Below are 18,973 nucleotides of genomic sequence, written 5' to 3'. Positions count from 1 at the left end.
TTATTTTCCGTTCGTTGGAAACCGGAAGGTGGAAGCTGACACTTCCGGATTATTGGACACGTTTTATTCACGTCCCTTTTGAATTGGGTTCTCTGGCTGTTTTTAATTTAGCATCATTTCGGGTAATTGTGAGGAATTCTGAGATTTTCAGTGTTTTGTACGCCTTTGAAAGAAAGAGGTATCTTGTGTCGCTTAAGCTTTTCTTTGTGCCATTCATTAGCCTTTTATTCAAAATACATGTTCTTATAGATTTACGTCATCGCGAATGATTTGTTTTTAAATTATTGCTCCCCGTTACACTATTAATGTTTTCCAATTTGTTCAAGATAATTTCATGTCCTGTATTGAATTTATGTGAAGAGGATTTTAAAAAAATCCCAAATTGCTACAAGTTAAGATTAATTATAGCCATCCATCAAAATAAGCCTCTTCGCTCTCCTGGCTCATGAAAGGCTTATGTGAACAGCACTTCTGTATATTTCTTGTTTCTTCATTTGCATATTTCCACTCAACTTCCACCTTCATATGTGGTGATTTGAATTCTGCAAAACCTTTTCGGGAAAATGAAGCAGACGTGAAAACTGTTTGTCAAGACATCCGGGACAGTTTTCCTTACCAGAAATGTTCAGACTTCAGTTCCAGTCAAATTATTTTTAAAAGTCAGATGGATTTAATAAAGACGGGTTTTTGAAGAAATGCTCGACTTTCACGGTCCTTTATTTTTGAAAGTATTGGCCGGAAATACGGCCGCCCGTTTGTCAAGCTTGACGGATCTCGGTAGCCAACCAGTCAGACCGCTTGTTGGCTTCTCAGCGCTGTCTGGTCGGTCCTGTCAACAACACTGCAACCTGAGACGGGATAGCCAGTCACTTGGCTAGCTGAGTAAACCAGCTAAATTAGCCGCTCTGCTAGCCTCTGTATTAACTCACCACCGAAGCTCTGGGACGACCGTGCAAAGTTGGCTGAATGTAACCCAGTTTGGAGTTGATTCGACGGTGGCAGAGGAGAAAAAAAACAAAACAACGCTTCTCCGTTTGGTAAGTTGTCTCCAGAATGGATAAACCAGGCAGAGAAAGAAAGACAGGTTCAGTCAGTGTTTCCATTTTGAAAGTTCGGCTTCTTGAGTTGTTAGCCTTTCGGTTGCTAGCGAGCAATCTGTTGATGCGGTTTACAGGTTTTAAGTCTCCATGGTCCGAGCTCTCACTACATATGAACAAGTTCTTGTTGTTTTTCAGTGACATTCTGTCCTGTTCGGTGCAAATTTCAGAATGTGCGTTTCGGTGAATTGGACCGGATGCCGTCCCGCTGATCCAGATAGTTGGGATGAGCTGGGAGGAAACGAGGAAGAGATAACACTTGTTGAAATGTTCAAACCGAATCAGCTCGGGCTGGTACGCCGTTGTTATTCACCAAAACATGACCTGGCAGCCACGGTTTCTCATAAAATCTGCTCTTACCTGGACTCTTCCCGACCGATCCCAATTTCCTTTTTCTCTCTCTTCCTACTTCCTCCTCCTCGGTGTCTTGAGTTGGATATGGGCAGATTATTATTATTATTATTATTATTTTTGAATGAATCACATCAAATTGAAAATAATAATAATGATAATTGAATGGTTTTTTTTGTTCGTTTGTTTGATTTAACTAGAATGAATTTTGATTTATTGTCCAAAACTTGTGTTCTTACACCTCTCTGATATTTAATGATTGTCTATTCAAACCCCTTGACAGATTGATTCATGCAGTGAATCAACCTGCAGCTTGCTTTCTGTTGCTGCTACCCTTATGAACAGGTTGCACACCTGTGTCTGTATGTGAACACGCCTCAAATTAGCCTCTGATCATTTACAGTTGCATTTATTTATGTTAAAACGTTTTCCTAAATTGACACTTTCTTTGATCAACAAGACCAAAAATGTAAACATCAGAATGCGTTTGGATGCTTATTTGACTTCTTTACTTTTTTTTCTTTTTTAATGAAGAATATACCAAATATGTATTAATTTGCGGAAATTTTGTGAACATTTATTTTGGAAATATTTAAAGTTCAAATGTTCACCAATATCTGGAGATTGAAATTGGCCAATTATTTCTTGATTGGCCTCCGATTGGTGAACAGTTGGACAAGTGCGGAAAAGTTTATGTTTGTTGTTGATGTTTTCTTGTTCATCAAATGCATCAGAATAAACTACACCTGCCATTTTTGGCTCTACAGATCTATATATATATATATATATATAAGTTATAAACATATGCTGGGCGCTGGTTAGACTTCTTGCCAATGCTGATTACTGAATGCAGTTCAAGTCGTTTGGTAGAGTTAATAGTTTTTATTTCAACAACAAATGGAAAAAAAAAATCACCATTTGAGCTGCTGATCTCAAATAAGAGAAATTTGGTCAATTTAGCTGTAATCATTTATGTTAAATTGCATCTTCAATGAGACTGCACACTTACATCGGGTAAATTACGACAGCGCTGAACCTCTCAATCTGTCATCTACCAATTTTTTTCTCAGTTGGCCTTGATCGGGGATTGGCAGCTGAAAGACTGAGAAATCTGTGGAGTGAATTCTTACGTCAGCAAATGTTGCAAGTCACATTAGCCAGAGAGCGATAAAACAACTTGGCTTTAACTTATTCATTTAGTTCGAACAATAAGACAGCCATGTTTGACTTTTGTATTGTTTAGATTAAATCTCAACTAGTTGGTTTACAGTAGTCTTTTAATTCATCTCCTGGCAGTGATTCATCGATTACTCAGTCAATTGAAAACTATTTAAATAATCGATGAATCACAATTGACCCAATTAATCACGGTTGAACAGATTAATAACTTCAGCCTTAATTATATTCACCACCATAATTGCATGTTTTCCTCACAGTGTGCAGGTCTAATCTAATCGCTTGTACCGTAATCTGTACAGACAAGTGGCAGCTGCCATCTTTATTAGTCCTTATGGATGTTTTGTTATTAACCCTGATGCTTGGTCAGCTTCTGAAACTCTTTCAACTCAAACGTCTGAGGGAAATTCCTTTGCGTAACCTTTGAATAAACCGGCCGAGCCACGTTACTGACTTGATATCCTTTGGTGTCAAAACAAAAGAACTCCCCGCAGGTTCACCCCGTGGCCCACTGGCCCGCAGGAACTGCCTGCTAAATACCGAAATGCGTCTGTGAGCTCCCTCAGTCTTGATATGTAGATGGAACTAGCTTTTATTTAAAAAAAACAAGTTTGTTGCTTTTATTTTGTCGTCTGCAGGTTTCAGTCATGGCTGGTGTGCAGAATACTTGTCTCAGCCGATGTAAGACAGAGACTGATCTAATCCCTGCTGGCCTGCTCGATCCCACCATCAGAGTAAATGTTTAGCATTCCATCCTGGCAGAGGCGTTTCCTGTCAACATGAAAAGGTCACTTTTTAAACAAAAAAAGAAAACTTAAAAAAAAACAAAAAGTTTGTAACCTCTTCTCTCCACTGTGCTTTCTCAGCATTGCTCTCTTTTCCTCTTTCCTTGTGTCCTACTGACTCTGCAAAAAAAAGGGAGTGTTAATTCCACTTCTGATACACGCAGATTGATTTTGCATAGACATACATAGGGGTAAAAAAAAAAAAAAGAGCGCGGGGTTTTGGGAGTAGCGATTCAGCCGTTGATGCAAATGTACGTACTGCAGAGAGTCAGCGGGGAGCCGTGCGGAGATTGTGAATTTCCTGGAGCACTCTGCCGTATTTTTACATCCCAGCGCAGTTTGCCACAGTCGACTCAAATGAATGGGTGTGACTGTGTTTACTCAAGTCTGTGTGAGTGTGCTTTTTATCATCCATTTGCTTCAGTAAAGAAGGCGTGAGAACGCCACAGTGACGCCACAGTTGGACTAATCCTTTTGTGGCTCTGGTGATTTTGTCTTTTGCTCCTACTTTGCTGTCTTGACTAATGAAAAGCTTTTGTGTGCCTGTGTATTTCTCTTAAGCATCTTCAACCCGGTCCCCCTTGTGCTATGACATCGTGGCTTGGCTACAACAAAGGCCCAAGCTCTTCCGCAGACGGTTGACATCTGCCAAGGTAGGAGCCCATGGTGGGATTATTTGTCGCAACTCAAAGAATCTACCAAGTCTGTGCTACAAAGTCGACGAGCGCAGGAACATGTGGAACGCGTTATCAGATGTCAGAGCCTCTTAAAGGGCCAGGAAACGACTGTCTGTGTTTCAGTTTCGGCTCAAGTTGTCACTCTGGCCGTGGTAGATGACTTATATTTAATCATTAATTTCAGTTACCTAATTGCTTCATTATCCTCAAATAAGGGTCAAAGGTTTAAAATGAGCGCGGAAGTTAATAAATGGTAGAGCTGGATTGTTCCCGGCAGCCTGCTAAAAGTTTTCCACGGAGTCCCTCATTCGACGTAGACGGCTCGACACGCCTGAGTTACAAGGAAGGTAAACAGTGACATTGTACCGCTGTCCACCCCCCGCCTGTCTCGGGATTCACCTCGGAGACCGGCGGTCGTTACTCGTGATTGTTACCGCACCAGTAATTCCAGCTTTGTGCTGCGGGTTTTTGATTTTTTTTTTTTTGCTTTTCTAGTCAAGCAACATGTTTGAAAAAACAAACAGAGGGACTTGCTTTCTGGAGGTGAATCTGCACATGTATGGGTACCAACGTAGTGCAGATCCAACGTTAGGGTGTGCAGATAGGCAAGAAAATAAATATAAATGCACAAGTTACAAGTAATTGTTAGCCTTTGACTGTTTTCTGGTCTCTGGTTCTTTTAAAAGCCGGAACATTTTCTGTCATACCGTTTGTAAGATTTGTAACCTTTTTTTTAATGAAATGCCTGAGAGAATTTTGCCACACTAGCGTCACTCCTCTATTCATCTTTCACTTGCAAGGAAATACATTGTTTAAAAGACAGAAGGAGTGTCCTCCTGCTTTCATTAATGTAATTGTTTTTTTGACTACAGTCAGCAAGACAAGCGGCAGACTCCAGAGTAGCCAACCACGTTGTAATAATGATAATAACAACAATTATAATAATGTAATAATTGTTGACTTTGTTTTGTAAAAAGAAAAAAAAACCAACAACTATTGTTTGAATGTTGCTGTAAGGTTTAGAGTGTCTTAGTGTGTCATCATCTAAGACATTGCATACATGTACAGCCTGTTTAGAGATATTTAAAGAAGTGTTTGATAAATTGACTTTTTAATTTTTTTTTTAAATTTAATCTAAAGTCTACCGCCTAATCAAATATAAGATGATTGTTTTCCCACCTCATAAATGAGCTCTCCTGGCTATAAAAATAGCAAATAAAGCACCTTCCACTTTACTGCTGGTAAAGATGTGTAAAACAACAACCACGAAACTCTTAAAATGACTACTTGTCATGAAAACATGATGACTAGCATGTCACTGTTTGCTTTAGTTCTGATGAGTGAAATTAGGAGAGGTTTTCACAACATTCCCTTTTTTCCACCTGACAAGACCAAGATTTTCAAAACGGTCAGATAAGGCGATATGAGAACATTGCTTAAATAATTTTCCTAACTTCTGGGTTGTTTAAAAACTTTTCTGTATTTCTTCATCAAGCATGTTCCTGAACAGACAATTCTCCAAAGAATAAACAGAGCACCTTTTAATTGAGCTCCTTTTTAGTAATTTTACATTCTTTGCTGACCCTAAAAGGAGCTGTTTTCCAGTCAGCTGTGACTTCCACACCGAATGATTTAGCAGCTAGAGTAGCATTTACAGGTAGGTAGTAGACTATTGGCAACTCTGATACAAGACATCAGCAAAGCTGTTCTAAGGAAGCATAATAGCATCTAATAGCATTTGAAGATGAATTATTGTGTGATTTAGAGATATTAAGAAGTTAAAGTCCTTTTTTTTGTGTGTGCATTTGTTGTAAAGGATGGCTGCACAGGTGGAGGTTCAGACCGGTGAGGTCGGGGGGACCGGGGCAGGAGGACGACTCCACCTCAGTCCCTTGAGTGACGCCAGCAATACGAATGTCATTGAGATGTCGTCTATCGCAATGGAATCCAACAAACCTGCCCCAAACCCTAAGCCTCGGCTCACGCCCAAGCCATTCGCTGTGGAGAAAAACCCCACCATTAAACCCATACTCGCCCCCAAACCCCAAACCAAACCCCGTCCGGAGCCCACTCGCATTTCTGGGTCCAAACCAGATCTGCCAAACACACCGAAACCATCAGCGAGGCTGGTGTCCACCAACCCCAACCGTCCTGCTGCTACTTCCTTCAGAACACCAAATTCATTGAAAACTGGCCAGACAACCAAGCCTGTGATCCAGCCTTTTAAACCGGTCCCTCCTCTTGATCCCGTGGAGCCCATTAAATCAAGCCGCCCCATCCCAATCGGCAGGCAAAAACCTGCTGCGTCGAACTTGGCCTATTCCAAGAGTCTTAAAACATATTCGGCAGCTGAGTGGTCTGGAAACACTTCAGTCAAAAATGTGAGTGGTGAGAGTAAGGAAGGATCTATGACCAGAGCTAAATCGATGGAGTTTCTTGCTGCAGTAGGGCAGGACGAAGAAGCAAAAAACAAATCTCCTGAAGCAGTTGTACAACTGCGAACACAGCCCAGGAGACCCAGACCCGTTTCGGCTATTTTTTCTGCTGCACCGGCTAAAACTGAGACACCCGTCCCTGCTCCTCGCTGGGTTGCGAGGCGACCCCTTTCAGCCGATCTTACGTCTAAGTTTGAAACCATTGGTCTGCCTCTGCACCAGAAAAGCCCCAAAGCGAACACTCCACCGGATCAGAACCAAGAAGAAGAGAAAAGTCCTCCCAGCACAATATCAGACAGTGCCGACGGCATTGCTGAGCAAACTCACTCCGAGCAAAATGCAGAAGAAACTGCTGCAAAGGATGGTGAGGATGTTAAGCCAGTGGTGAGCATCAAGTCTCGGATAAGTCTCCTCCTTGATGCATCGTCCTCTCCAGGCGCGGCGGCCGATCCGCCCTCTCCTGTGCTGCCGGTTCCGGATTCGGAATCGTCGGTGGGCGTAAAGCAGCTCATCAAGCAACTGACCGTGGATACCACGCCGAGTCCGATCCCCGCTGTGAAGCCGGTTTTGAAGCCCCGCCCGTTGCCTCTGGATCTCACCAAAAAGTATGCGCTCCGCTTATTCTCTTTCATCTGCTTGCTTCTGTTTAGTGTTTTTTTTTCTGTGTGTGTGTGTGCATGAGTTCCATTGTCATGCATGCTTTTGTCTCGTATGATATATGTTCATCAGGTTTTCATCCGAGCGCTCACCAGACCCTGAGGCAGCGGATCGACATGACATCAGCAAAGAGTCTCAGAGAGGGGTAAGAGAGGGGCAGAGCTTTGCCGCATCGGGGTTCTCATTTTGACCAGTGTATTTTTAGCAGACAAATGAGAACAGCAGTGAGAGGTGTTTTTACAGCTTAGTTTTAGGAAACACTTTTAGAGCCTATTGTGTGAAGAATGTAAAGGAATGTAGGAAATGGCAGGACAAAGGGTTTACCATTTGAAATCTGGACATAAGGTTGAGCTCAGGAGCTTTTATACACTCGCAATGACACTCGCAATGGCACTCTTTATCCCAGGGTAAATGATCAAACACAATGTGGTGCACAAGTTTGAATTCATTCTAGGTTTTCATGACCACACCCATTGCATTAGCCCATATTCAGAACAATTGGATAGTCCAAGGAACGGCTTTGAGATTTGGATAAACCCCACAGCTGATCTTGATTTGCACATAGGATCAGGAATGATTTCTAAGAACTGACAGATTTCAACTGTTTCCCTGCCTTTCTATGTGCATTCTTTCCTTCATGTGTTCAACAGATTCCACATAACTTTACTTTTATACCGGTATCAATGTTCATATCCGATAATGGGTATTGCAACAGAAAATGGTCATAAATCGATGAAAAATAGTTAAACCTGGAACATCTCAATTTAATTCTTCCTTTTAAAAGGTGTGAGGTCGTTTTAATAAGGCTTGGTTACAATTTCAGTGACTGTTAAGTTTATATGCTTAAAGGTTTAAGTGTAGGTTAAACACCTGACCTCTTATGTTGCATCTTGTTCTGTTTGTCGTGTTCATTTCCTGTTTTAACGGTTGTTAAAGCTCCATTCCAGAGTTGTGTTTAAACTGCTTCTTTTCTAAATACTTTTGCAATACGGTTAATCCAACTTGTGTGTATCTTCTCTCGTCTTCCCAGGCCGAGGAATCAACAACCACTCCCAACGACCACAAGACGTTCCTGGACTTCAAGGGCTCCCCATTAGAGTCCAGAAAGGGCCTCTCACCTCAAGGGTTGGAAGCAGGACTGCTGTGGGCTCAACCTAAGGAAAGCGGTTCTGGTGCCGAGCTGCACACAGTGCGAGCTTCCTTGTTTGAGAACATTGTGGACAGGCAGAGTGTGTTTATGATAGACCAGGATGAATCACCTAAGGATGGTGGTGTGTTCTTCAGGAGAGGAAATGAGGAGGAGGATGATGGATCCCTAGTTACAGCCACCTACAGGGAACCCATGTCCCCCTCAGATCCGTTTCGGGTCTCGCACACCTTCGACACAGTCCAGGCGACTGAAGAGAACCGAGCAGTGAGTGAGAGCATCCCAGCGGCCCAGTGGGAAGACAAGGCCATGACGCTCCGCACCAGGCGATCGGAACGAGCCAGGCCGGCCGTGCAGATGGCCGACCCGCCGCCGCGGTACCTCAGAGTGGGGGCTTTACACAAGTGGACCACTGCCAGTTTCGATCAGGGGGAAGGTTCGCATAAGGAGATCCCGCAAGAATTGGAAAGCGAGGGGCAAGCGGGTTTGGAGAAAGACCAAGATGTAGCCGCCCCTAAGCGTTTAAAAATGCTACAGGGAGAAGAGCCGCAGAAACCCAAAGCCACCTACTTCGCTTTGACTGGACAGATGCAAGATACAGCATCTCCTGGAGGAGTGGGATCGAGTGTTGCTGGTGCCAATCTGCACTTCAATGATCTATCTGTGAGGTCAGCTATGGGGGGCTCACAGGGACAAATCTATTCAGTCAGGAGGAACCCGTCTCTAGAAAAAGCGTTTGGGCAAATCTCCCCAACTCAAGAGACGTTTGATGAACCAATGCAGAGGAACACCGTCCCGTCCATGGAGATCAGCTCCCAGATGGAGGAACAAACCAAAGAAGATGCAGTGGAAATAAAAAAGACAAAAGAGCAACAGGAGAGAGAAAGACACCTGGCTAAGATGAATGACCATGAGGAGCAAGCACAAGTAGACTTTGAAAAAATGAAGGAGTTGGAGAGACAGCGAGAGTTTGAACGACAAAGGCAAAAAGCGTTCGAAAAGGAGAAGAGAGAGCTTGAGGAGAAACGGCAAAGACAAAAACTCGAGATGGAAAAACAGAAACGGCAAGAAATGGAGAGGCAGCGGCAGCTACAGAAAGAAAAACGAGAACAAGAGAGGCAAAAAAAGATGGAGAGGGAGTACGAAAAGGAGAAGCAGAAAGAAATGGAGATGCAACAGCTCATTGAGTTGGAGAGGCAGAGTCTTGGAGAAAAGGCTGAGAAGGACGCCGAAAAATTGAGACAGACGGAGTTGGAGCAGGAAATGCTGCAGATGAAAGAGCTTGAGAAAAGAGCTACACAAAAGGAGAGAGAGGTGGAGATGGAAAGGAAGAGAGAGCTGGAAAAACAGAGACAAAGGGAGATGGAAAAGGAGAAGAGACAGCAAGACCTGGAGAGACAGCAGTTGGAGAAAGAGAGACTGAGAAAAGAACAGGAGAATGAAAGGAAGAGGAAAGAGGAAAAACTCAAAGAGATGGAGAGACAGCAGCTAGTTGAGCTAGAGAACCAGAGATCAAGAGAGAGAGCAGAGAAAGAAGCAGAGAGATTAAGACTGATGGCTCTGGAGCAGGAAAGTCTGAGAACAAGAGAGCTTGAAAAAGAGAAAGAAAGGCAGCGTGAGTTGGAGATTCAGATGGAAAAGGAGAGGGAGTTGGAGAAACAGAGGCAGAAACAGCTGGACATGGAGAGAGAGCAGCTGGAGAATGAGAGGCTGAAACGAGAACAGGAGCAGGAAAGGAAGAGGAAGGAGGAGTTCCTCAAAGAGATGGAGAAGCAGAGGCTGAAAGAAAAGGAAGAGAAAGAGGCCGAAAAATTAAGACAGATGGCTTTGGAGCAGGAAATGTTGAGGATGAAAGAGCTTGAGAAGGAGCGAGCGAAACAGAGGGAGTTGGAGCTCGAGCGTCAGATGGAGATTGAGACGAGAGAGAGGGAGAAACGGAGGCAGAGAGAGGCGGAAAAGGAGAAGCAGAGGCAGCTGGACTTCGAGAGACAGCAGTTCGAGATCGAGCGGCTGAGACGAGAACAGGAGAAGGACCGGCAGAGGAAGGAGCTGGAGCTAGAGAAACATAAGGAAAAGGAAAAGCTGGAGAAGGCAGAGGCGGAGAAAATGAGGCACATAGCCAAGCAGCAAGAATCGGAGAGGCAGCGCCTGAAGGAGAAGCAGAAGAAAGAGGAGCAGGAGAGGCTGTGGTTGGAGTCGTCTGCTCTGAGACCGAAAGTTCTGGACCTGGACTCTGTCCTCAGAAGTGACCCACTGTCTCCAGCGTCTCCCCAGCACAGTGACGCCTCACCACGATGGAGGGAGCCATATAAACCTGGGATTCTTGACATCGACTCCTTTACGACTCAAAGCTCACAGAGCAAAGACTCACTTCCTGTTTCTGGTATTACGGGACTAGATGCTGAATTTGGGGTTTGGTTGCAGCCCACGCCCGAAAGAGACGTCACCTGGAAAGTTCCAGCACAGACTTCAGGAGGTTTCTCGAGTCCGGTGTGGACGACGTCCCCTCAGGATCCGTGGGAGCTGCGGCCCGTTGAGATGTCGGTGGACAAACCGGTGATGGAACCCAAGAGAGCGTCCAACAAGCTCAGCCCAGAACAACTTTTCCTCAAACAAGAGGAGAGGCATCCCAGCCCGCAACGGCACAGGCCCGCTTTCCTGGATGAGCCCCTCTCCTTGTCTCCTCTTTCAGGGAAAGAGCCACAAACGAGAGACTCTCCTCATGAACTTTCCCACAACAACCTCGGAGAGCAGATCTGGATCCCAAGAGAACCCCAGCCTCCAAAAGAAAGGAGAGACGCCCACGGCCACAGGAGATCTCACGGATCCCAGGTGAGAGAGACAATCTGATCAAGCAGTGGCTTCAGATGCGAGGTTTCTCCCCAGAAAACTTGCTAAGCCTGGTGGTTGGCCACTAGGGCAGTCATTCATCCAGTGGCCCGTTGTGTTTTTGAGTTAAAAATTGTTTAAAGTTGATAGGAAATTTGAAATGACCACTTGATAATCATGTGTCATTGAAAAATTGGACGACTCACACTTGAACATCAACTAAAAAAATCTTGAAAAATGCACACATTTTTAAAAGACTTAAATAAATAAGTAGTTGTTAGCCTGGCGGGGCACAAATAAAGCCTGGTGGCCCGCCAGGCTTATAATACACTGAGATGGATACTTTGTGAGCAATTTTTGGAGTGAAATTAACTCAAATTTAAGTCGATGTCAAGTTGATCTGAATCGTACATTTAATCACCGAAGTAGTTCAAAGTGTTTAATACTCTAAGGACGTAGTACAGTAACCAAATATGAAACAGGCAGTATTTTGTCAAATGACATAATCATTCACTGACAATTTGGAAACTTCTTTAAAAGATTAGCGAGAACACATCTTATTCATCATCTGTCTATTTTTTTGTTTTCCTCTTAATTGTGTAGAAATTGGACAACAAACATCCTGAAAATTTTCTTTAAAAGCAGATTTAGGTGCACCTGCTTGTTAAACTTGATTAAACACAGGAAGAGTAAAGAGTGATCCATCTTGTTGTTGAGAGTAAACTTAAACTTAAATAAATTAGAGCATAACAATCTACCAAAACAAAAGATTCAGGCCGTTGTACACCTTTCTTTCAACAAGGTCAGACAGGTACTTGGAAGAGTTTCATTTTTAGGACCTTCATGGCTTTATGAATCCCTCATCTACAAAAAGCAGAAAACTTCACTCATTTTCTTAAAATATTGCATATTTGGTTATTGTTGAACAGGTAAAAAAAAAAGAATATAAGGTCAGGACTTGATCACATTAATTTTGATTAATTATTTACATTTCATTGTGTCGAACATTTAAATGCATACAAAGTTCTGTAAAAGGTAAATTTTCACATACAAAGGTTTAGTGCGTTTCTGGTAAACCCGAAAAGCCATCATGAAGCTGATTCTCCTGTCCCTCTTTGGGTTCATTTTTGCTCGGGGGGGGAAAAAAAACTATCTGATGCGATGCTGGAAAAGGTTATTGTTGTGTTCAAGTTGTGAAACTATTCAGCCTGTCACTATCCAGTGATGGACTAAATAGTATCAGACTATTACTGAAACTATTCAAGCCTAAAATAGCTTTTCAGTGCAGAACGTTCTGCCGCAGCATAGACATCCTCAATGCTAAAATCAGCGTCTTATACTCCACATTTCTAAAGACGTTGCGTGAATGATTAGGGGTTCCTGAAGCACTTGAAAGCTGAATAGGTATAATAGTGCTTTGCAACAATCTAATAGTTGAATAACAACAAAACAACAAAGATATTTGTTGTTGAGCTCGTATGTCTATTTATTCAATAATTTGGCAGCAAAAAAAGAGGTGCTTTTCTACTCTAACGGTCAGCATTTTTGGCAATGTCCCTTTTGTAGCTGAATCTCCTGGAGGAGAGATCTAGTTACCGTTGGCTTGACAACTGCTGCGTCAGCAGTCCCATAAGCTATTAGAGCTGAAATGGTTAATTATGATGAATCAATTAATGAAATAGTCGGCAACTAATTTAGTAATCAAATAATTGACTGCTGTATGCAGACCCTGAAAAAAAGGCCATTTGCTGAAAGAACAACATATTTACAGCAGTAATGAAGCCAAAACTGTACAAAACAATGTATTTTTTTAATTTAATATATAAAAAAATCATTAATCACCAAATTAGCCCCTACTGCTAAACTGATGTTAAATCAAGTAGAAAGGGATGAGCTTTGCAAATGCAGATGCAACCTTTGCTACAGATGGTCAAGTGTTCACTAAAGGAATGCTTTATTATTGCATTTTAGGCAAAAACATGTTTTCTTAAAAAAAGAAATTAATTTCTTTATTGCCACATTTTGGTGTATTTCTGATAGTATAGTGTCATTTAAATGCTTCAGTGAAAAATCTGACAAATGTGCCGATTAATCGTCAGAATAACTGATAAAACAATTGCTAAAATAATTGTTGGCTGCAATCGATCATAACGTAACATCCCTGTTCTTATGTTATTTCCCAAGACTCTTATATTTGTGTTATTCAACAGGAATAAATACTTGAAATATATCACTTTGTGGTGTGTGACGATTCAGGTTTATTAAATTAAGACATTTTGAACAACTGCAACAAACCAGCTTTTTAATAAAACTATCATTTGTTATAGAAAATGTGACCACATGCTCATTTTAGCTTCTGGGTTTATAGCTTCATACTTTCGAGCATCAAAGGTGATCTCAGGCCTTAACTGCAGTCCTTGTTCGGCCGCCAGGAGCTGAATCGGATGCGCTCTCGGAGCATGTCGAGGAGATCGGCTCCTTCCAGCAGCGCCGTGGAGGGGGGCCTCCTCAGGATGAGGAGTCGCAGCGCCCACCGAGAGCTGGACCATCACAGTTCGGTGAGTACGCCCGAATTTAAAAAAAGAACGTATTTGAATGTGAGCACTGTCTCGAAGGTCACTATTTTTAGCTCACCAGATGTGAGCAATGCTTTTTTGTTTGTTTTAGTACAGGGCACCTTTGTGTTGTCTGAGCACAAAAGACAATAGTCAACGGAGTTTAATTGCTGCTGAAATTTGCCGAATCGATGACTAATGGTGCAGGTGTCGCCCGCGCCTTCGAGCCATTATGCTCTTGGCAAAAGTGGGTCACGTAGCAGCCTGTCCCTCCAGACTGAAACAGACAAATGATTATCAGCCGGATGTTATTAGGGTTAATTTATCAGGAAACTGTCTGCAAACCTTTGAAGAGAAACGGCCAGTCACAATCATGAGACACTTTGGTGTGAGTGTGTTCCTCTTCTGGTTCCACCTGTTTGACATCAAACCCTGTAGCTGCTGCTTTTTTTTTTTTTTTCTTTCCTCATTTAGGTCTCGGATGAGTAAACAATAGCCGCTCAGTTGGAGTTGTTCGCACACATGTGTCAGTTGATTTATGCCTGCAAAGTGGTAGCCGGCCGTAGACGGGAGGGTTTAGTTTTGCTCTTTGATATCGACACTGTAATTGTAGGCTCAGAATGAAGGCCTCTAATGTACTGAGTTGCACAATGATGCGCAGCTGCGGTCCAGAGCTCTCATCAAGTCAATAGCACCATCTTGTGGTTGTAGGTGGGATTTGCAGATGACTGCAAAAGAATAGGATTAAGAGTTTATTGTTAAGGAGTTACAGGACTTTAGTTAAACAAAGGGTGTTTAAAGGGATTTGTGGAGATGCTCCTGTCTGTCAGTCAGACCAAAATCTGAATTTTCTCTTGAACTGCTGCAGTTGGTGATTGGCAGGTTAAATATTGAAAATAGATATGATCAGGTATGATTTTAAAAACTAAAAATGAGATCAGATTGAAGTGCAGATAAAGGCAAAGAACAAATGCTATGATGCTCTAATAACTTTATTTCCTTTGTGTTTTGTTGGTTTTAACACTACTGTCTCTACTGAAGAGCCTGCAATTTTACTCTTTTGTTTTCTTTCTTTCTTTTTTTTTTAAATCAATACCCGACATCAGTATTTATTACGAAGTACTACAAAAAAATTTAAACTACAACAGTCTTAATACTACGAGAATAAAGTTGTACGACAGGATATTGAAATAACATTTGAATAAACTCGCATTAAGTAACATGGGAAAAAAGTAACATGAGAAAAAAAGATTATAGTAATACAAGAATAAAGTTATGGTTTTACCAGAATAAAGTCACAAATTATACAGAACTACAACAAAGAGTCATAATTTTGAGAAAAAAGTCTTTACAATACAAGAAAAATGTCATAATATGAGTAGAAGTCATAATACTATAAGTAGTAATTATACAAGAATAAACTCATATTATTCAGGTAAGTAGAATGAAACAATAAATCAATGAACTTTTTTCTAGTAATTTTAAGAAGTTTTTTTTTCTGTCTTTATTCTGAAAATACTGTCACATTATGACTTTATTCTCATAGTTTCAACAAAACAAAGACTAAATCTGGCCCCAATCCTCAATCATAAATATCAGCCAGGAAAGACTGACTTCTTTTTTTTTTTTTTAAGACGAGCTTTTGACTTGAGCATATTTGTTAGCTCCCATTATATATTAGTAGTATTATTTTTACTGGCATTACTAGTATTATTATCACCCATCAGGTCGTATGATTTTTTTTATTTTTTTTTAAATAATGTAGTCATATGGGTTGCATATGGTGACATCAGCTCTTTAAGTGTGGGTGCCTGAAACTGGGAGTGCGGCAGAGTAGAGATGGACTCCGTGCTGAGAGTCCTCCTGTACGTGTGGTCGTGCTGTCTGAGTCCGTGGTCCCTCTGGGTAAGTCGCTGATCACTTCTCTTCTCAAAGCGGCTTCACTCAACACATTTACACACTGGAAACTACAATAAATGTGTGATGGGCGCATCATATTGCTGGTGCCGTTGTTGGCTTGAGTTTGTGGCTGAGATTGTGCTGAGAAGACTAAAAGCAGAGAGAGCAGCTGTGAGTCACCGCCAAGTGGATGATGTCATCAGGAGGATGAAACACACTGGAATTGAAAGTTGGCTGTGGGGATTTTACATCCAAAGAAGTTTCATATTTAACCTTGAAATCTTTGCTCAAATCTCATTTAATTCTAAGACATGGATTGGAGATGCTCTGATCACAATGTTGAGGTAGATTTTTTTTGTCTTGTTCTGTGAAGCTTTATGTTGCTTATGATAATTGATGGATTCTTGTGCAGTCTTGGGAGCTATAGAAGTATTTTATTTTTGTTTCCCCTACTCTGGATATGTGTGGAAAAAGAAAATCTAAATTGAAAATATTAGATTTTCTCGACTTTTCTCCTTATTCTATTGCCTCAAAAAAAGAAAGTAACTTTTATGTATTGAAACTTCATTTCTTTGTCCAACATGTTGACCAGAAATAAATGTACACTCATTTAGCAATGAACATTACTTTACTAATTTTTGGGCTTTACAAAAATTGTTAGAGTTGACATTTTAAATCGTCTTGATGTGTGAATCCTGCTTAGCACGTCAAAGACAATTTAAACCATCGTTAACATGTTAACAGCTGTCACTGCAACCATAGCAGTGCTAACTAGAGAAGGCCATCTTTGTGTGTATATCCTAGATAATTTTTCTGATTTCCAAGTTCAAAAGGATGTAGCAGAAAAATTTTGCAGCGATGCGTTCAGCCTTGCTGTTGCCTGATTGTTCATGATTTCTCTCACCCTGAAGAAACCACAAACATGTTATAAAGCAGTATTTTCTTTTCTTTTTTTTCCATTTTCATTTCCTTTTTCTCTATCCCTTTCTCTGTTTGGACCTTTTTCCCATTTTTTTAAGATAACTTTTAGCTGGAGCTCTTTTTTCTTTGAGCTATTTCTAACTCTTCTTCACTTGCTCAACAGCATCCACACTGAAGAGTGTTGTTGTTAGCAGGACATGATGATCTCTTACATATGGTGTATCCTCTTATAAGGGAAAAAACTAAGATTCTTTAGTTTCTTACTCAGTGATCCCCTGATAGGATTGATCCAGTTGAAAATCAACTAGTTCTGGTCACCAGTTAATTTATTAGCGCCTCTTTAATATGAGATAAAATGACAGGGAAAATCTCCTTGTCATGTATTTTTAGCTGTTTCTAAAAATTTAATTTAGGTTCTTAAATTAGTTCAAATTTGTTCTCTTGTTCTTTATAAGCTAAGTTCACGAGTTAACGATTAAACCATTCAACATATTTTATATTAAAACAGAACATGTGAAACAGAATGGGAAATATTTGTATTGTTTTGACTTTATATTTATTGTTAGTGTTTCACTTCACAGTTGTGACAATAAAAAAAAACAAATTCTGGTTATGAAAGCAGCCATGCAGCCATTTGAGCTGTTAGTTTATGTTTGTGTAAACCGAGAACCATGACAAGTCACTTTCTTGAAGGAAAGCACTTCAGAGAAACCTGATTTCCTGTAGAGGGCATATGTCGAGCTTTTAGAAGCCCTGCTGCTCCCGTTTGTGCAGAGGTTAACTCTGTTAGGTGGACTCGCCCTCTCTGGTTTTATGCACCAGAGCAGCCAGCTGCTCATTGGCAGATGCTCCTTGTTCTGCAGGGTTTGTTCAGATGTTTGCATGAGTTTTGACTTCGACTCGTGAGTTAGACAAACATTACTTGCCCTTGGCGATCTTGCCTTTTGTCTGTGTTGTGCTGTCAAACTGGTTGAGCAAAAAGACAGTGAAAAAAAAATCTAATCTCCTTTTCATTCTTCACTTTTCAATCTCTTGACTTCATTCTTTATATTTTCTTTTAGTGATCAGGTTTTACTGCCACTTCTTTCTTTTTCATCTACTTTTTCCTCTGCTTTCTAATGTTGCTATAATGAAGTCACATGTAGATCATTATCTCTGTTTCATCCAATGTCTGGCTGTTTCCCTTCATTTGACTGCTGCTGAACCCAAGCGGAGTGGCTGAGCACCGCAGAACATATATCACCTCCTCCTCCCCCTCCTGCTCTGAATCAAGGACCTCCCATTCTCTCCCTCTCTCGCTCTTTCTGATTCCGATCCAGACTCCCTCTCTCCACCCAGTTTCTCCTTGACGGTGAGTCCTGCAACAATCGGCACAGAGAGCAGGAAACATTGATGTGTTTTTCTTCTTACCTGCCTGTACCTGCCTGCAGAGTAAGTCAAGAGGGGAGCTAAAAAAGCCGTTCTTTTTTTATTTTTATTTTTTGATCGGTCCTCAACTCCGTTTGCACTCTTTCCTGCTTTACCCGCAGTGGATGCCCTCTGGTTTTCCCCCAGTGGAATACGAATGACTACAGCAGCTTTTCCTTTCGCCACCAGCTGTCTTGCTCAGTTTCTCTACGCAGCTTACATTAGCACTTTGAGGATGTAGCCTTGCCAATTGGACAGATTTTTCAACTTTGACTTTTTGGGGGGGATAAATAGATCAATATAACCTCTGGGCAATCATTCGATCAGTCACAATTAAGAGCAGTCGCAGCTGCAGGATCGTTACGGTTGTTACAGGGAGTTAAATCAAAGAAAACGAATCTATGCCTCGGTAGTTTACTTTGCGTATTGAAGCCCTGTCTTAGAAACCTGTTGGGGGACATTGAAGCAGTTGTTCCAGGGCGATCCCACAGAGCACTGCCCTTCATAACCACTTCAAAGTTCTGGCCCTGTCTAACCTTTACATGCTCATCTGGGTGCTGCGCCAAGCACATCATACCGAGCGTCGAAATAGACTTGAGAAAACTCTGCAAATTCACTCGGGGCAGACGGCGTGGAGCCTGGACAGCTATGAGTTGAAACGAGAGTGCTGATGGCTCCGGTGGGACTAGACTGTGAAGAGGCATCGTAGAAGTCCAACACGGGAGTGTCTCAACCCTGCAACGGTCACGGACCAACTCACTCTATCTCTGCTGCATCCCCACTCGCCAGACGAGCCCTCTTGTCGTTCCGTCACCTTCCCCGCTGCTGCAGTGTCAACCCTGCAACATGCGTCAGTGAGTGCCGAGGATACCATCCGTTGGACTGCCGTCTCCTCAGAGCATCTCGGACTCTGATGACTCACAGCTGCCGCGGCAGCAAGAGGCACAGTTCAGCTCACGGGTTCGGCTCGGACGCCGCGGGCCGTGATGGAGTATCTCGGGGACAAGCTCTCGGTGGCTCACTCTCAGGTGTCGGGA

General features: G+C 42.0%; 1 protein-coding gene and 1 long non-coding RNA gene across 4 annotated transcripts in view; one reads left to right on the top strand and one right to left on the bottom strand.

The window, feature by feature from the left end:
• Positions 1-768: 768 nt before the first annotated feature.
• Positions 769-1,492, bottom strand: LOC129372989 (uncharacterized). Its single transcript, XR_008607305.1, has 3 exons — positions 1,458-1,492; positions 930-1,328; positions 769-848 (listed from the first exon to the last, which is right to left on the bottom strand). It is a non-coding gene; the product is annotated as an uncharacterized LOC129372989 (long non-coding RNA).
• The window catches only part of si:ch73-138n13.1 (titin homolog), a 30,918-nt gene continuing 12,896 nt past the window's right edge, over positions 952-18,973 (top strand). Inside the window, exons 1-7 of one of the 3 annotated variants that reach the window (XM_055050645.1) lie at positions 952-1,037; positions 3,971-4,062; positions 5,903-6,885; positions 6,958-7,126; positions 7,251-7,323; positions 8,209-11,157; positions 13,587-13,712. In XM_055050645.1, the coding sequence (XP_054906620.1) occupies positions 5,904-6,885; positions 6,958-7,126; positions 7,251-7,323; positions 8,209-11,157; positions 13,587-13,712 (4,299 nt within the window). In that variant the 5' untranslated portion in view covers positions 952-1,037; positions 3,971-4,062; position 5,903. Of the gene's footprint in view, positions 1,038-3,970; positions 4,063-5,677; positions 5,744-5,902; positions 7,127-7,250; positions 7,324-8,208; positions 11,158-13,586; positions 13,713-18,973 lie in introns of all 3 variants that reach the window. The other 2 variants (XM_055050644.1, XM_055050643.1) reach the window with 2 other exon arrangements.

This window comes from Poeciliopsis prolifica, unplaced genomic scaffold, assembly GCF_027474105.1.
Source record: "Poeciliopsis prolifica strain line A6 unplaced genomic scaffold, Auburn_PproV2 SCAFFOLD031, whole genome shotgun sequence".
NCBI lineage: Eukaryota > Metazoa > Chordata > Actinopteri > Cyprinodontiformes > Poeciliidae > Poeciliopsis > Poeciliopsis prolifica.
Note: the sequence above shows the minus strand (reverse complement) of the source record. Positions and strands in the feature narration are given on the sequence as shown.